The sequence below is a fragment of the Pleurodeles waltl genome, chromosome 2_1 (assembly GCF_031143425.1).
Source record: "Pleurodeles waltl isolate 20211129_DDA chromosome 2_1, aPleWal1.hap1.20221129, whole genome shotgun sequence".
In the NCBI taxonomy this organism is placed as follows: Eukaryota; Metazoa; Chordata; class Amphibia; order Caudata; family Salamandridae; genus Pleurodeles; species Pleurodeles waltl.
This window is the reverse complement of record NC_090438.1, coordinates 666,808,721-666,828,040: the sequence shown is the minus strand read 5'-3', so window position 1 is coordinate 666,828,040 and position 19,320 is coordinate 666,808,721. Positions and strand designations below refer to the sequence as shown.

The 19,320-nt window shown below is 45.4% G+C and overlaps 1 protein-coding gene across 2 annotated transcripts in view; it reads right to left on the bottom strand.

Annotated features, from left to right (window-relative positions):
- SACM1L (SAC1 like phosphatidylinositide phosphatase) overlaps positions 1–19,320 on the bottom strand; it is a 270,638-nt gene that overhangs the window by 153,360 nt on the left and 97,958 nt on the right. For both annotated transcript variants that reach the window (XM_069216268.1, XM_069216274.1), the window contains exons 8-10: positions 10,338–10,439; positions 7,346–7,431; positions 5,044–5,130 (exon numbers count right to left, since the gene is read on the bottom strand). In XM_069216268.1, the coding sequence (XP_069072369.1) occupies positions 5,044–5,130; positions 7,346–7,431; positions 10,338–10,439 (275 nt within the window). The remainder of the gene's footprint in view (positions 1–5,043; positions 5,131–7,345; positions 7,432–10,337; positions 10,440–19,320) is intronic.

The following is a 19,320-nucleotide window of genomic DNA, read 5'->3' as shown; positions in this document are numbered from 1 at the left end:
GCCAAATGGCCACGACTGGCACACTGTATGCCAGCACAGTAGTAGCAGCCTTTGCTCTGGTTGAGAGAGCACACATGCCTTCTCACAGTTGCTTCTTGACTAGCCCATAACAGTTGTTTATACAGAGAACAATCTACCGGGAGATAGTGCGTATCTATATTGCTCTCCCTTTTTTGCACCAGAGAAGCCCATGAAGAGTTGGTCATTCAGGCAATTGTTTCTGGTCCGATCAATATAAAAACTCAGTGCCCTCCTGGGATTCTAGACAGCGGAGCATTTCTTTCTTTTTAGAGGGGTGAAGTAAAGTGTAAATCGTGGGCAAGGTGATGGACTGACCTACGTGGAAAGGTGCTACTGCTTTCAGCAGAAAAGCCACTTTTGTCCAGAGAACCTGTTTCTCCAGGAATAAGGGATGAGAACACCAAGCAACAAACATCTTTGAGCATCTGACATGAATGGACAAGTTACTTACCTTCAGTAACGCCTTATCTGGTAAAGACTATGGGCCTGATTTAGAATTTGGCGGAGGGGAACACTCTGTCACTAACATGACAGATAGCACATCATATTACGGATCCATTATAGCCTATGGGGATTGTAATATGGCAGGTGGGATATCCGTCACGTTTGTGATGGTGTACCCCTCCAAGATCTAAATCAGGCCCCATATCTAGCTGCAGATTCCTCATCTTTGATTTTCCCCCAGGCATCAGACTGAATCAGGAAGATTTTCGTGAGCAGTACCCCTGGATGCCAGTAGGTTGCGCCAATCGGCTACGGGTCCATTGTCTTTCGTTCCTGCCGGTAAGGACACAGCGAAGCCCAAGGACCTGGCTGTAGCACGAAAATTCTATAAGTACTCGAGGGCTGACTCTGCCTTGTCTCCGAAGAAATGGGTGCCTTCGAAGGGCATGACAATCAGGGAAGCTTGGACATCCCCCGAAAAACCAGACATCTGCAGCCAGGCATGGTGCCTCAGGGCCACTGTCATAGAAACCGATCTACCTAGCAAGTCGGTTGTGTCCAGTCTGCAACAGATCGTGAATTTCACTGCGTCTCTTCCATCGGCAACAGGATGAGAGTACAGCCTGGGCCTCCTCCGGGAATGTGTCAGCACTTGCACAACCGTATCCCACAGTGTGTGGAAATATTGGCCCAAAAGGCATGCAGTGTTCACAGACCGCAAGGCTGGCAGAAGAAAACAACTTCCCAAATAAATCCAGCCTCTTTGATTCCCTATCTGGGGGAGTGGTAGGGAAAGCGCTGTGGGAAGTAGAGGCTTGAACCACCAAGCTCTCAGGGTGAGAGTGTTGCGTCTGGAAACTTGGGTCCCCAAGTGTGGGGCAATGGTGGTGGGCAATTGTACTATTCACATGAGCCCCTGTGCTGGGTTCAGACTGGGTACCCAGAAGGACGTCCTTAGAGGGCATCATTGTACAGGAGCAGGGGTTCGGAGGTGGAAGCTCCCTGTTGTAGACCCCCTGTCAAGAGATTAGTCTTTATAGCCATTGAGGGGAGCTGAAGGTCCAGGACTTCAGCCACCCTCCTCATCACCATAGCATAAGAGGCTCCCTTCTCCGTATCCACAGTAGGCAGAGAAAGCATACCAGTATTTGGAGATGTGTCAGGTCCACTGGCTTCGCTCTAATCCTCAAGCCAGTTCATTTTGTCTTTGTATGGCTGGTACTTTAGGTGATACAGCGATCCCTCCAATTCTTCCCCGAGGCCTAGCCCAGCAGAGTAGTATTTCTAAAAGCCACCAGCAAGGATTTCTAAAAGGTCACCAGCAAAGAGCCCCCTTGAGGGGCCCACCAGGCATTGCAGTGCCGGCCTGATGAGGAGCTAAACCCGATAATGAAGCATGCCACCGAAAGGTGAGAGGGGGCTCTTGTTCCTAGTTTTGAACACTTGTAGGGACCAGTTGACTCTTCCCCAAATTGGTAGTGAGGAGTTGCACTTACAGTGGAACTGTGCATCCATCATTTTTGCGGACTCTTGACTAAGGCCTGCTAGTGAGCATTCACTAGATGTGGCCACCTGTATTTGGGGAATAATCCCGACTACTCTAGCAGGAAGAGAGTGAGAACGGGATTTGCCAGATAAAAACTAGAGCTCCTACCTCAAGGGGATTGTGTTGTTGCTTATGAATGTCATATACTTCTTTGACTGTCTAGAGTTATAACTAAAAGTGCACTCATTAATGCCAAGTTGGATACTTGTTTTTATATGAAAATGAAGTATTTTATTTCTGAGTCGTGTTCACTAACCTATATCTACACTTCCCCAAGAGTGAGGCTTGTGCTGCTCATCCATACCTACAACAGAGTCAAGTGCAGAAGGGGTACTTGGCCCAGTTGCTCAGGAACCATAGTTGGTCGGGGCCCAGGACATGAAGAGTAAAAGGCCTCAACTACCACTGCTGGGCCAGTAGCCCCTGCATGCCCCTTGGACCCTACGAAAGGGGTTATGACAAGCTTGGCTTGAACCGTGTTGTTTTAGGGAAAGACATGCTACACATGTTTTGAAACATTTGATGCCATTTCTGTGTCAATAGCAGAAAGAAAGGAAGGAACTAACATGGGGGTATGCAGGTGGTGCTCTTATAGTGGCCCCAGCATTGTATCCAGAACCAGTAAAGCAGCATTACAACGTGCAAGGGAATTGCTGGAAAGTTTCTAGATCCAGTCTGACACCTGGGGAAAATCCACAAGGTAAGGAATCTGTAGTTACAAGTCTCTAATGGAAATATGCAATATAATGAAAAAGATCCAGTCAGAGGTTATATGGCCATAAAAAAAATTAAAAAAAACTACCCTAACAAACCCACCAGGTGAAGAGGGCTCATCAGACCAGCTGGCTTCTACACCACACACATATAAAATGTGATCCATAGACAGAATCTACTTTCAAAATCATGATAGAATTGTACATGACAACTTGTTTAAGTTCATTACTACCACCATAGACAGATGATGGAGATGTAATACCAAGTTAAGTTCATTTATACACATCTGGTGAGAATGGAATGCACATATATATATATATATTCAGACATTTGGAGGGAAGTGTTGGGACACATGAACCGGGTCTTGGGTTTCCAGATTCCTAGAGGATCTGGGGCTAATCTCATTGGGAAAGGGAGCTTGGTTCAGAAGATACAGCATCAAAGGTATGCATGTAGGGTCTCTGTGCACTGAATGTGGGTATAATTGTGACTTTTGGGTAGGGACAGACTGCAATCTACATATTCTTGCCCTGCAAAGGCACAGAAGGAACACAGTGCCACAAGCAGTTCTGACGTACCACTTTGAGTATGAAACTAGACATACGGCTCATTCTACGCTGACAATGATCAGCAGTGATCCGAAATTCAAGTTGCTTCTAAATGAGAAGACATGCAATGTCCCTCACTCAAGTCTTACAATATAAAAATGCTACCTAAAACTATGTAATATAACATATTTGAGTGTTGCTAGCCCTGGAACTTTCTCTTCAAAGAGTTAAAACATCTAAGAAACGTTCTGTGAAATCTGAGCCTATCTCCCTTTTTAAAAGTCCACCACCAACTCCCCTTTGAAGTTTATACCCACTCATACAAGGATGTATCACACACACATCATTGCACTCATGCCTAACAGGTTATTGGAAAAAGAAACTTATAACTGAACACAACACTGCTAGAAATTCCAAAAGAAAAGCAATTGAAAACGAAATCAAGCCTTCTCATGTCAGCCTCCAATATGTTGGAACTGTCTACTTAGGGAAAAACTGAAAATGCAATTCCTCAAATCCTATCTGAAAGCTTAACTTCACCTGGATAGCACATCCAGTGCTCACGTGGCTAAGTTCACACTATACAACTGTACCTCATCAATACAATAAAACGTAATTACATTTCACATTGGAATATCTTGTGGGTCTGTAAGCTTCCCGTCATTCAGTTCTCTATACTATTTTAGCTTCCATCCAACAAGCCTGAGGGTTAACACCCAGTTGATAACACACATATTGTAAGATTTTACTCATTGTCTTTTTAGAGGTTTGTAAACTGGATATGTGAATCTATATCTTTAGGTATGTTGTAGCTTCCCTGTTAAAAGAAAAAGGATATCAACATTTAGGGCCTACCCAGGACACAGAATTTGTGCCAGTAATCTTTACCCCCCCAAAACATATGATTATCACTAAGGCTTAGATATGCATTAAATGGGAGTAAGCCAGCTACTACAAAACCTAAAAAAAATAATAGTAGGGTGTTTCAAAAACGATACTGAAATTCTCATGTTACATGGCATCACGAATTATGCCAGTTAGCGAGGAGGGATTTATGCCAGTGAATGTAAGAATGGTAGCCAAAAATAAGATCAAACTATTATTCAGCCTGTTACTGGCTGTGCTAGCAATATGAGGGCAACTTGAGGGACTGGAGATTTATCTATTAAACAGTCATTATCACTATTTTTCATTGCCTTATAGCCTCTTCAGCCCCATACTTTACCATGTTAAGTCACTACATAAGAACTACCTCATCAGGGCAGCTAGGTTTCATTCTTACTCCACACCCAGTTCCTTCACTATGCATGTCATTAAAGTGATTCTGAGGACACAAGGAGAGATTAGATAAAAGCAAGTTCCCAGCTGACACACTTTGGTTCTAAGGCTATACGGCAAAACTACTGTGCTAAGATCAGAAAATTCAAACAGGTCTTTCCAGTCAGTTAATAAAAAAGTCAATAATTATATAGTAGCAACTATTCTTCAAACCAACTCAACTGATGCTCAGATTATCGAAGAGATTTACATTCACTGGTATAGCAGCTGTAATTTGTAGTTTATTTAAATAAAAAATACTTCTGTCTCAAATAGTAGGACTTCTGCTTACTCAGAAGAGAAATCTAGCCATCTTCCAAAAATTCCATGTCCATCACATTGAGTATTACTATACTTGTAGCCTACAGACTAGGTTTTTCCACCTTGTCATAAAACAAGGAAGACAGCAATAAACATAATGAAATCACAATACTCAATAATAAAGTCACTCACGTGATTCATGGTTTTGTGTATTAGTGGCGTCGGCTTGTATTTGAGATTTGGTCTCTGTGACCAGAAAAAGGGTATTGATCCACGTGTCTGAAACAAAAAAGTGAAAGAGGTTGTTGCAAACTAAATGGTCAAAGGAAAAACACGTACAGTTACTAGAAAACATGAATTAGAAAAGGTATAGTAGACCAGTCACAAGTCACTTGATGATCCTGTTGAAAGAAGAAAAAGATTCCCCTGGCCGCTCCCTAAAGGCACCAATGTGACAAGGTAGCACTTGCAGATGTTCAGCAATATGACTAAAGAAGGAAATCACATCAGCCGCCAAACAAATGAATATGTTCTGCTTTTTTGGCAAGGTCAGATGAAAGAGCCTTAAATGCATGCTCCTAAGCTTTAAAGGAGGAACAACTGCAGCCACTTTCGAGAGGATAAGGTCAACAAAAGCTAGCTTTCTCAGGAACTAGGCACTCACGCTGAGTAATGATAGGGAGAAGTGAAGAACTCCAAGAGCACAAGATCTATATTTTGATGGAAGTAAATGTGCTCTTTGAAGATAATTGAAAATATCAGAAAAAGAGACCAGACATGAAAATCTGGAGCCACAAAATTGATAGCAATCCAAAAGCTGTCCTTGATGTTCTGCACAAAATTACGAATCAGGAGGGAAGAAAACACAAAGGAAACTCCTTTGTTAACTGACCAACCAGACATTATGATGGTCAAGAGCATGCCTTAAGATCACATGCATGTCAAGGGGCAAAACTAATCTGCCCCCAGAGATGGTGAACAGAAAGGACCTTCCCAACTGAAAGACTTACAAGGTCCTAGGAACAATGTTTGACTGTAGAAGGGGACCACCATCACCAGACGCACTGGTCCATCTTAGCTTTGGATTAAGATGTGGGTAGACTGGATCAGACGTGAATAGTCAAGCTACTGAAGCTGGTGTTCTGGCAGGTGAATCGGTGGTAAGCACATGTGAAACTTAGCCTGGGGTATCATGCAATGGAAGAGTTCAGGATGCTGCCAATCAACGGGATCCTCCTGGAGGGCTGAGTAAGTATTATGGGTAATTCACTGTGAATGTAAGATACACCACTGCCTAAGGGCTAGAGCCTTACTTGACCCTCTTGCTGAAGCCTTAAGCAGGCAACTGTGTATAAAAGGATCTGGGTACCTTCTACAGACAGCTGCAGACATACCCGCTAGAAACAAGTCCTTTTGTGAAGACTCAAGGAATCCGAGGAAACTGTGGGGTGATGTTGGTGTGGCAGGAGGCACATGTGCTTGTTCAATCCAAATAGCAACGTCTATTGCTTGAAAAGTTGGTCTTCCCTTTTGAAGCAGGCTTATGTTCTCTGTACTTTCTGAACAATCGGCACAAGAAAGAAAAGGCCTCTGGGGACAATAATCGCATACAGTCTTTGGTCAGGTTGGTTGCTAGAACCCAGGTCATTCTGCAGAGTAAAGAGTAAGAGTAAAATCTCTGCTTTCTTTCAGTGAAGGAACTGACTCTATAGATGAGCAAAGGAGAAGTTTCACAAACCCCTGCATAAGTTCCTTCATTCCTGAGACCTGTCAAGTGGTGACCTGGACAGAGGAGGCTGGTACAGCTATAACACATAGTCCTTTCATACAACTGAAAGCAACCAAACAATGAAAGAAATGTGTGTTCAACTGTGATACAATAGGGCAAAATGTAATTCCAAGTCTACTCCTCCAATGGAGTGATAGTTATAAAAGGAGAATCGGGGGACAGGGCAGTCCCTGGCAAGATATTGCAGCTTTATAGCGTATGTTGAGGACTGATAAACGGATCTTCCCTTTGCGCTTGGAGAGGGAGACCACACAGAAGAAAGAGAAAGTTGTTGCCAGAGACCTAGGGCGAACAGAGGCACTGGCCTTGAAAAACTGAAAGGCCTTTGCAGGTTGCAAAAGGTGTTCTTTGCATAATACATAGCACAGAGAATGCATTTGGTCATGTTTAAAAAAACTGCAGCTATTATGCCAGTAGAAAATCCTAAAACAGAGTATTTACACCACAATGAAGATTTAGAAACATAACTAAACTAGTACACATTTTTTTAATATCACATCTATGACTAAATACACTAAAAAGCAACTGACAGAATACAATAGCTCAAAATGTGCTTCTTAAACAAGGTATTTTTTATTTATAGAATATTATCATAATACCACCTGTCAGTTTGGACTTACCTTTATTATGAAATTTTCACTACAGAATGTATTAAAACACTAGTGTGTAAGTGAACATTTAACATAGAATTAAACCAGTGCATACCTGGACAAAAGACACCTTGTTCCCGTTGTAGCTAACTATTTGTTCTGTTTCAACAAAGTTTGCAGCATGGCCTTCAGAATCAATACCTATATGAACAAAATGCTCTTTAATACAACACAAAATACAAATGGCCTACTCAATATAGACATATGCAATAACTTTTGGGGTAGAGGAGCTTACTTTATAAATAACTTTACATTAACTATACCAGAGCACAGTGTTTGAAGTAAAGTAGAAAGAGAAGCATACTTGAGCATAAGGAAAACAATGGCTTAGGGCTAAAATCTTACAGACAAATTTCATTTAATTATAAAGTTCATTTCATAAAACTAACAGAAATCTTGGCTTCCGTGTTTCCTCGATTTTGACAGCACTTAGAAAACACTAAATAAAATAGAATAAATATAAATAGCTGCTGATGGATTCTGAAGTGCCAGGAGAAAGGCATGGACTTGATCCGGGATCCTAAACACATCATATAGCATCTCCACAGTTGCCTTTTCTGTGTTACATCTCTGTCTTATCCTTCAATTATATCGCCCAATCACTTAGCAAATTTGAAGTATAAGAAGCACTGTTAAAGATAACACCCTTCAACTAGACTAAAGAATATTTCTTCTTCCACATCAGATTACAGGGTCACAACCAGAGCGCAATCAAATTTATTTATATTTAAAAAACACAGTTTGAGACAAACAGGGAGAATGCATTAAATTCCTACTATCCATCAATCTAAATTAATGAAGAGCTAGATTTATCTTTGCCCTGGTGAATCATCCCGTCAAAATAGTTATGACCTTGATAATCGGTCAACTTTCCCAGGTTCAGAGTATGCTTTAGGAACCATGGTATTATTTAGACTGATCAGAAACTGTCCAACTTCAAACTGTGCAAATTGTGATTTTCAGTTACACTTATGAATAGCTACTTCAGCAGCAAAAGCGGGGCCTGAACTGTGACGGGATTACCTAGACCTGGGTAAAGCACAAACTATGACAAACACGACAGCCCATTTCAATCCCTTTGATAAGTAACTTGTTTTTACAATCTCGCACAGCAGTGTTACATATGGGCCACTAAATTGTAACTCAGGAATGGCTTTAAAGAATCATGGCATGAACTCCATCTGTGGCACAGTGTCACAGCATGACTTCATGGGTGGCATGGGGTACAGCTGATGTGTACTCAATCGTTCTGTGTTCACATCACACATGTACCTGTAAATAAGTTGCTTTTAGGACATATACCACATACAGTAAGTAATACTTGACAACTGGTCAACAGATGTGCCCTTCAACTTTTCCTACCATCCCCTATGATGTGCTTTTTTGTGAAAAAATAAACTTTAGACATCGCAATGTGGCATAAGGACTTGTGTGTGCTGGGATTTGGTGTAGCTCCTCAAACGAACAGTACTGGATATCCATCCTACTCCCCCCTCCCACTATAACCACCCATGAAGTGCTTCTTTGTTTGGTCGAGATGTGATCGTATTCCTGTGCATCAAGAACACGTCTCCAAAATCAGCGGGAAATTCACTTGTGTGGACCTTTTAGTTAGCTGTCCATCACCTTGAGAAAAGGCCGGGAAAAGATGTTACAAACCACTAATGTATATAGGGTGGGGCCTCTAGGTCATTTTACATGCTCGTAGTAGCATTACATAAGATATTGCCCTCGAAAGAGCAACAATGCAAACAACTCCATCAAGGATTTCAGATAACTTTTCAAGGTGGAAGCGCTGGGAAAACACACTTGATTTGCCTTGGCTGTGCGCAAGACGTGAGCATGATTTTTATTTTACAGAAGTAAGTGCTTCTTAGTTTAGTGGAGAGGCGATCATATTCCTGTGCATCAAGAACGTTGTCTCCAAACTCGGCAGGAAATGCACTCGGGGTCCTTTTAGTAAGCTGTCCATCATCCTGGGAAAAGGGTGAGAAGACGTTACATACCACTAATGTATATGGGGCAGGCCTTCTAGGGCATTTTACATACTTAAAGTTTTTAAATGGGAGAATATGATCTCTGGTCTCAGCAGCAGATGACAAGAAAGAAAACACTTGTCACACCTCCATCAAGGATCACAGATACGTTTTCAAGGTGGAAATGCAGAAAAAACACACTTGCTTTGCCTTGGTCATGTGCACGAAGTTAGGATTATTAGTACTTTACAAAAGTGGAGATTCAACATGGGAACCTGCTTTGTTAAGATTTGTAAGTGCTTCCTGTTGAGGTTTAATTTCTGTGAAATAAGCATTGTGCCAGAATGAATCCTGGCCCTTGTATTTATACAAGAAGAAGTCCCCGTTTTGTGCGAAACAACTACCCAATTGAAGTACTTTCTACTGGCTAATTAATAAGTGCTACCTAGTTGGCTAAATGCATAGTGTATCTCCTATAATGCCGCTATGTAAACTACGCTGAGGAAATGTCTCCAGTGACCTTGTGTGTATGTAACTTTGCCAGTATTGTTCAAGTGTTTTCAACAGATGGGGCTGAGGGGGGGCCTAAGTTCCACCCACCTCCTCACTTCCTGCAGGTGTCGGCAGTGCTCCTGCACGCAGGGAGCTGCTAAATATGCAGCTCCCTGCATGCAGGAGCAATATTTTATCTGTTTCCCTGCCCGCATAACACGGCATGACTAGTGACAACAGAAAAAGGCCCAGGAAATAAGCTTGGAAACAGGTAGTTTCTGGGCTTTAATTATGACCACGTGCCTTTTTGGCTATAAAAATCTTGTAAAATGGGGAAAGAGTGATTGTTTTAGTTGGAAGGCTAACTGCTGCTCACAGCAGGTTGGCGACTCCCCTTTCGATGGAACAACATACACAGACATACACGTTTAAACAAATGAGCATGCTTAATTAGTCCTTTTGCAATTTTGACACATTGTTTATGTTGACTTTTGTGACAGTAACATCAGTGATGAAGAAATCACCCTACTCGTAAAAGCAGGGCAGATGAGGTTTTTGTTGACAAATCAGAGTACTTACCTCGTACATAGTATCGCACACCCGCTCTAAAACAGCTCCGCCTGGAAATAAGAATCCAATCAAAGCACTTCCCATTTATGAAACAAGAGTGCACGTCAATAACTGACAAAAGATCAATGTTAAGAAAAAGAAAAAAAATCACACACTTGTGTTCTATGATTAAATTAGATAAATTATCTATCAACTGCAGAAAAACAGGAAAAGGCAAGTCCAATATGTGAATTTGCAAGCTTACACAGATTTAAAGAGTAGAGGTAAAAAGTGGAGGTGTGAAATCAAGATCAAGAACGTTATTTTGGTTTTAAAGAAAAACGTAAAATGTACCCAATAACAAAACTTTAGAGGTAAAGTAAAGGTAATGTGCAGGAGTTCATAAAAACATCTTGATATGTTACAATACAAATTAATTTAAGTAATTTAAAATCAGATTTCATCAGGGCACATTAAAACAAAAAATACAAAAATACAAAGCATCTCCATACTAAAACAATATTGAGAGGGATAAAAACACAATATATTACAAAATACCAAATTTGGAAGAATTAAAACTACAAAAATAAATGCTAACAAAATGCACAGGACTGAATTCCTTCAAGGCATATTACAAACAAGAATTCCTGACAATCATGGATTGGTTAGCAATTAAAATTGGGGCAAAATCAAATCCATACTAGCAATTAGCAGCAATGTCCGACATCCATACACACAAAAGACAGCGAGTGCACTACACCACAAGTGAACACTAAAGGCATGAATAGAAGTCAGTCAGGATGTCCACAAAGTTTTGAAGCTCTTGAAACTTGTTTCTATATTGCACCTTACACTACTGTGCGTGACTATTTCATAATTAAAGAAAGGCTGTATGAATACTAGAGGAATTTGTCACCCGGGACACCGTATAACAAATGTTTCAAATCGACATACACTGATGTCGCTTCTAAAGTATTCCTATATTGCGCTTGCCTGCCATTTCACCCTCTAATGAGCACACTGGAGCTATGCTCAGATTATGCCTAAATATCTTCTCATAAACGCTTGATATAGACACAAATATTCTCAGATAACAAATAATAACTTATTTCTCACTTTTGATGGAGTGCCCTCATATTTTCAAATAAACATTTGTACTCTTTAATTTTGCCAAAGATGTAATGATACAGTCACCTGCTAATGTGTTTTGACTACTGTAAAGAACAAGTTACTTACCTTTGGTAACAATTTATTTGGTAGAGACATATTTTAGTTGCAGATTTCTTACCACAGAATTTCCCCATGCATCAGTCGGGAACTGGAGATTTTAATTTGAGCAGTGCCCCTGCATGCCAATAGGTTGCGTCGGTTGACTCTGCGTCGGTCGCTAGCATCGTGGACGCTCAATAGGACGTTGCGGGTCAATTATAGGTGCTAGCCCGGAATGCTGATGTCAGTTTCTTTTCACAACTTTCCACGCAAGAAGTGCTGAGTCATGAAGAACCCTGATATTGGTGGTCAGAACTAGGGCCCTTAAAGTCCCTGTCATTAGAAATCAGTAGGCAGAGCGGGCAGGAAAGAAAGGTCAGTAAGGAAACTGCAACTAGAATAGGTCTCTACCAGATAAATCGTTACAGAAGGGAAGTACCTTGTTCATCTGATAGAAACTTCTAATTGCAGATTCCTTACTTTAGAATAGATACCCAAGCAATACTAGCCCTGGAGGTGGGTCTGGGCCCAAGATCATACTAGGAAGTCCTGCAGGACGAATGGCCAAAGTAGTCATCCCTGTGGACCTGAATATCCAGGTAGTAGCATTTAGTGAACATGTGCAAGGATGTCCACATTGGTGCCTGACAGATGCCCAAGACTGGAACGCCGTGTGCTAACGCAGTGATTGCAGCTGTTGCCCTGTTAGAGTGAGCATGCAGACACTCAGGGGCTGCTTCTTAGCCAAAGCGTAGCATATTTTAATAAAGAGAACAACCCATCTTGGGATGGTTCTCTTCTGCAGGGCCCGACCTTTCTTCGAGCCCACATATCCCACAAAGAGTTGATCATCCACCTGGAACCCTTGAGTGCGAATGAGGTAGAACACCAATGCTTTTTTTGGGTCTAGGCGGTGGAGTCTCTCCTCTTCCTTAGAGGGATGTGGGGGGGCGCATAAAAAGTAGGCAAGCTGATGGACTGGCCTACATAAAGGGCATGACTACTTTAGGGAGAAAATAAGCCCTAGTATGAAGCACTCCTTGTCAGGGTGGACAGAGAGAAAAAGTGTGTAGGAAGTTGGCTCTGTATGTACTATTTCAAAGTAAGAAATAGCGTGCACAGAGTCCAAGGGTTCCCCTTAGATGTCCGATAGTGGCAAAAAGAGTTCATTCGAATGCTCTATTTTGTGGTAGTGTGGTCGAGCAGTAGGCTTATCAGATGAGTAGTGTTAAGCAATTGTTGTACACACACAGGCAATAAAAGAGGAACACACACTCAGAGACAATTCCAGGCCAATAGGTTTTTGTATAGAAAAATATATATTTTCTTAGTTTATTTTAAGAACCACAGGTTCAAGATTTATAAGTAATACTTCCAATGAAAGGTATTTCACTTAGGAACTTTGAATTAGCAAAATAGCATATACAGTTTTCACATAAATGACATATAGCTATTTTAAAACTAGACACTGTGCAATTTTCAACAGTTCCTGGGGGAGGTAAGTGTTTGTTAGTTTTTGCAGGTAAGTAAACCACCTACGGGGGTTCAAGTTTGGGTCCAAGGTAGCCCACCGTTGGGGGTTCAGAGCAACCCCAAAGTTACCACACCAGCAGCTCAGGGCCGGTCAGGTGCAGAGGTCAAAGTGGTGCCCAAAACACATAGGCTTCAATGGAGAAGGGGGTGCCCTGGTTCCAGTCTGCCAGCAGGTAAGTACCCGCGTCTTCAGAGGGCAGACCAGGGGGGCTTTGTAGGGCACCGGGGGGACACAAGTCAACACAAAAAGTACACCCTCAGCAGCACGGGGCAGTGTGCAAACAGGCATCGGGTTCGCAACAGGATTCAATGGGAGACCAATGGGTATCTTCAGCGATGCAGGCAGGCAAGGGGGGAGCGCTTGGGGTAGCCACCACCTGGGCAAGGGAGAGGGCCACCTCGGGGTCGCTCCTGCACTGGAGGTCGGATCCTTCAGGTCCTGGGGGCTGCGGGTGCAGTGTAATTACCAGGCGTCGGGTCTTTGAAGCAGGCAGTCGCGGTCAGGGGGAGCCTCGGGATTCCCTCTGCAGGGGTCGCTGTGGGGGATCTGGGGGGGTCAACTCTGGCTACTCACGGTCTCGTAGTCGCCGGGGAGTCCTCCCTGTGGTGTTTGTTCTCCACAAGTCGAGCCGGGGGCGTCGGGTTGCAGAGAGCAAAGTCTCACGCTTCCGGCAGGAAATGTGTGTTGTTTCAAAGTTGCTTCTTTGTTGCAAAGTTGCAGTCTTTGGGGAACAGAGCCACTGTCCTCAGGAGTTCTTGGTCCTTCGAGATGCAGGGTAGTCCTCTGAGGCTTCAGAGGTTGCTGGACCCTGGGAAGGCGACGCTGGAGCAGTGTCTTTAGAAGTGGGGAGAAAGGCCGGTAGAGCTGAGGCCAAAGCAGTTGGTGTCTCCGTCTTCTCTGCAGGTTTTTCAGTTGAGCCGTCCTTTTCTTCTTAGGTTGCAGGAATCTATCTTGCTGTGTTCTGGGAGCCCTTAAATACTATATTTAAGGGAGTGTTTAGGTCTGGGGGGTTAGTAGCTAATGGCTACCAGCCCTGAGGGTGGCTACACCCTCTTTGTGCCTCCTCCCTGAGGGGAGGGGGGCACATCCCTGTCCCTATTGGAGGAATCCTCCATCTGCAAGATGGAAGATTTCTAAAAGTTAGAGTCACCTCAGCTCAGGACACCTTAGGGGCTGTCCTGACTGGCCAGTGACTCCTTCTTGTTTTTCTCATTATCTCCTCCGGCCTTGCTGCCAAAAGTGGGTCCGTGGCCGGAGGGGGCGGGCAACTCCACTAGCTGGAGTATCCTGGGGTGCTGTAACAAAAGGGTGTGAGCCTTTGAGGCTCACCGCCAGGTGCTACAGTTCCTGCAGGGGGAGGTGAGAAGCACCTCCACCCAGTACAGGCTTTGTTACTAGCCACAGAGTGACAAAGGCACTCTCCCCATGTGGCCAGCAACATGTCTGGTGTGTGGCAGGCTGCTAAAACTAGTCAGCCTACACGGATAGTCGGTTAAGGTTTCAGGGGGCACCTCTAAGGTGCCCTCTGGGGTGTATGTTACAATAAAATGTACACTGGCATCAGTGTGCATTTACTGTGCTGAGAAGTTTGATACCAAACTTCACAGTTTTCAGTGTAGCCATTATGGTGCTGTGGAGTTCGTGCATGACAGACTCCCAGACCATATACTCTTATGGCTACCCTGTACTTACAATGTCTAAGGTTTTGCTTAGACACTGTAGGGGCATAGTGCACCCTGCCTTAGGGCTGTAAGGCCTGCTAGAGGGGTGACTTATCTATACCTGTAGGCAGTGTGAGGTTGGCATGGCACCCTGAGGGGAGTGCCATGTCGACTTAGTCGTTTTATCCCCACTAGCACACACAAGCTGGCAAGCAGTGTGTCTGTGCTGAGTGAGGGGGTCCCCAGGGTGGCACAAGACATGCTGCAGCCCTTAGAGACCTTCCCTGGCATCAGGGCCCTTGGTACCAGAGGTACCAGTTACAAGGGACTTACCTGGATGCTAGGGTGTGCCAATTGTGGAAACAAAGGTACAGGTTAGGGAAAGAACACTGGTGCTGGGGCCTGGTTAGCAGACCTCAGCACACTTTCAAATCATAACTTGGCATCAGCAAAGGCAAAAAGTCAGGGGGTAACCATGCCAAGGAGGCATTTCCTTACAAAGTGGCTTAGAAGAAAGAACCTGCAACTCACTCACTCTGCGGGCAGAGATGATAGGCACAAGGAAGGCTGTTTTCAGAGTTAGCAGGCAAAGTGGACAATTGTCAAGTGGCTCAAAGGAAGTGCACATCAGATAAGTAAGAACCAAATTAAAATCCTTCTGGGGCTTTATGAATGGGAGGAAAGTGCTGGGTAAGACCCTTAAGAAATCCTACAACAATGGAAGATTTAAACAAGGACGGAATGCTGAGATGGTAGACAAATAACCCTTGAGGGTGCCCAGAGCAGAGCCCTGCTGGACCAAAGAAAGAACAAACAGAAGAACCCCAGAAAGAGGGGAAGAGAGGGGATTGACAGACTTGTCTGTACACCATGCCTCAAATTTGTTCCAACGACAGGCATATACCGTTTTGGTGGTTTTGGTGGCGGTACGCCTGGCTGCCAAGATAACATCACAGACTTTGGGGAGGAACATCAGAAGCTGTCAACTACCGCCTCTCAATCTCCTCCAAGAAGGCCAAGACTGGGCAGGTTTGGGTGGAGAACCGTCCCCTAGTGCTGCAACAGAGGAGCCACCTGAAGGGACAGTCTGATAAGAGGATCAAGGGCTGTGCTCAAGAGCTTGGCATACCACTCTTCTCGCCCAGTCCAGAGCCACAAGAATGACTTGGGCCCTGTTGTTCTTGATCTTCTTGAGAACTTTGGGCAGAAGAGGTATTGGCGGAAAGGAGGCCCGTGTTTCAATCAAGATGCAAAGTGTCGCTGAAGGAGTGCCGCCTTGAAAACTCCAACATGCAAAACAGCTAAGGTTGCGTGTTCTCTGCGGAGTCTAATAGATCTAACCAGGCTCTCCCCAATGATGAAAGAGACCTTGTGCCACCGCCGGATGAAGACGGCATTCATGATCTACCAGGCATCGATGTCTGAGTTCGTTCACTCTGATGTCCAGAAAGTCCGCCAGATGATGACCCACCAGGGATATGTCCTGCTGTTCCACGCATGTCCAGAGGCGGAGAGCCTCCTGACAAAGGATCCACGACCCCACTCTGCCCTGCTTGTTGCAGCACCACATGCCAGTGGTGTTGTTTGTGAACACCTGCACCACTTTCCCTTTGAGAGAGGGAAAGAATGCTTTCAATGCAACTCGGATCGGCGTGAGTTCCAGAAGGTTGATATGTAACTCGGACCCTGCTGGAGACCAGACTCCCCGAACTCTGCCTGTCCCATGAGATAGCATCATCCCAGAAGTGACGCATCTGTCACTACAGTGAGATCTGGTTGAGGAAGGGAGTCAATGGGCCCTTGACCCAATCGTGGTTCAGAAGCCACGACTGCAGATCTCACGCAGCCCTCTCCGAGATATGGACCATGTCAGAGAGATTTCTCTGATGCTGCATCCACTGGAACTTCAGGTCCCACTGCAGAGCCTGCATATGCCATCTGGCATGAGTCACTAGCAGGAGGCCATGAGACCCAGTAGCCTCAGAGTCCGTCTCACTGAAATCCAGAATAGAGGCTGAAACATCTGTATCATAGCCTGAATATCCTGGACTCTATGCTCGGAGGATAGGCCCGAAACTGCATTGCATCCAGAACAGCGATGATGCAAGCAATTGAGAAGGAGTCAGGTATGACTTTGGCAAGTTTATAGTGAACCGAAGCAAATGCACGAGGTTCGCCCTAGTCTGGAGGTGGGAGATGACAGCCTGGGGTGAGCTCGCCTTCAACAGCCAGTCGAGGTAGGGGAAAGGCTGAAACCCTGAACCTGTGCAGATAAACTGCGACCACCACCATCACTTTGGTGAACACCCAAGGGGTGCTGGTAAGGCCAAATGGGAGCATGGGGAATTCAAAATGGTTGTGACCTACCATGAACAGCAAGTAACATCTGTGGGCAGGCAGGACAGGAACATGAAAATAAGCATACACTGTAAGTCCAAAGCTACCATCCAGTCTCCAGGGCAGAAAGGCCCTGAGCCAGAGTGAGCATTTTGAACTTCTCCTTCCTGAGGAAGTGATTGAGGAACTGGAGGTCGAGGATAGGGTGGAAGCCCTTGTCCTTTTTGGGCACCAGAAAGTACCAGGAATAAAAACCACAACCTATTTCTGGCACAGAGAACCCTCTCTATGGCTCCCTTGGCCAAGACAGCTGTACCCTCCATGCAGAGAAGTGCCAGGTGATTCTCTGTCATTCAATCTTAGGATGGTGGCATGAAAGGAGGGTTAGCCTCGAATGGGAGGGAGTAACCCCTCTGGACTATTTGCAACCCCCCCCCCCCCATCTGACTTGATGGTCCAGTGGGGCAGGTGATGGTGAATCCCGCTTCCGACTGGTCTCTGGTGGGGATGCGCCAGATCCGGAAGGCTTTTTGGAGGCTACGGCAACATTGGAGGCAGGGGGAGGGATGGGAGGGGGGGGGTGTCAGGAATGCGGTGGACAGGCTAGACCTATGGGTCGAAGATCTACTCGAATGCTGGATCCCACGTTCTCGCCCATGCAGAGGCTGTGCAGCATGCACAGCACAGTGGCTGGTAGGGAGCGGATGTGGTTGGGTGCCCCTTCTGTAACCACGAAAGGGGCGAAAAGCAGACTGAGGGGTGTGAGGGGCAGCTGCGAGGCCAAGGGAGCACGAGACTGCTTAAAGCACTTGAGCACTGAGTCTGCTTTGTCCCCAAAGAGATGTGTGCCATCAACACATTAGTGTGGACTGGACATACCCTGAAGCGCCAGACGTACATAACCAGGTGTGGCATCTCAAAGCCACTGTCGACGCAACCGATCTGCCCAGAGAGTCAGCTGTATCCAGCCCAGATCTAATGGTGAACTTCACCGTGCCTCTCCCATCAGCAACAGCTTAGGAGAGAATGGCTTGGGCCTCTTTCACGACCTGTGGCAGCATCAGGGAAACCATGTCCCATAAAGTATGGGTGTAACAGCCCAAAAGGCATGCAGTGTTCACCGACTGCAATGCCAGGCTGGAGGAAGAGAACAACTTCCCAAGATAATCCAGTCTCTTTGATTCCCTATCCAGGAGAGCGGAAGGTAACGTGCCATGGGAGGTCAAGGCTTGGATGACCAAGCTCTCAGGGGTAGGGTGTTGGGTCAGGAAAGCCAGGTCGTTAGACACAGGCCTATAGCGGCGGGCAATTGTCCTATTAAAAGGGGCTCCTGTGCTGGGCTTGGACCTTATTCCCAACAGGACATCAGTGAGGGCTTCATTAAAGGGCAAAAGGGGTTCTAATGTGGAAGTCCTAAGTTGAAGCACTTCAGTCAGGAATATAGTCCTGGACAGCCACCGAAGGCAGCTTGAGGCCCAAGACCTCGGCTGTGCTTTTCACCACCATCGAGTAAGAAGCTTCCTCCTCCGTAGCCATGGTAGGGGGAGAAAGCATACCAGCGTCAGGTGAGTTATCTAACGTAGCTGGCTTTGCCCAGTTCCAGAGCGCAGCCCATAAATCTTCTAGCTGGTATTCTGAAAGGCCCAGTGACCCCTCCATACCCTCGCAGAGTTCCCATAAGAATAGGGGGGCAAAATCCAATCTAGGGACCAAAGGCCCTGCAGTAGACAGAATCGGCATTGAGCGATGTTGTTCTAGCTCAGTGTTGGAGTCGGTGATGAGTATGGGGGTCGACACCACCCAAGGGCTTGGGCGGCATCAGGAGCCTCGACACCAGAACAGACGTTGGGGAAGGTCGAGGTACGACTAACGCCAGTTCAGATCTGGAAGCAGATCCTTGGGTGCCCCTCAGAACCGAGGCCTAGTCTGCTGTGCACGAAACCCAAAGGGGCCCCTGCCAACCCTGTGGTACTTAAGGGCTCTCCAACAGGGCTGTCCTGCCCAAACATGAGATGCATGACCTCATAAAACTCTTTGAGTTGGTAGGGGTGGCTCCCGGTAAATCGGGGAGGCGCAGAGCCAACCCAGTAGTAGGCTGAGAGGCCGGAGGCCTAGAAAGAGAGGACGCTCCTTGTCTCACGTCGTCCGTCAGACGGGGTGAAGTCGAAGAGCAATTGTGCTTCTTCGACTTCTTCTTACCCAAATTTAGAATGGGACGAAGAAGAGTGGTGGTGGTGGCTCCACGAGCGGTCTCGGGACCTTCCTCTCGACC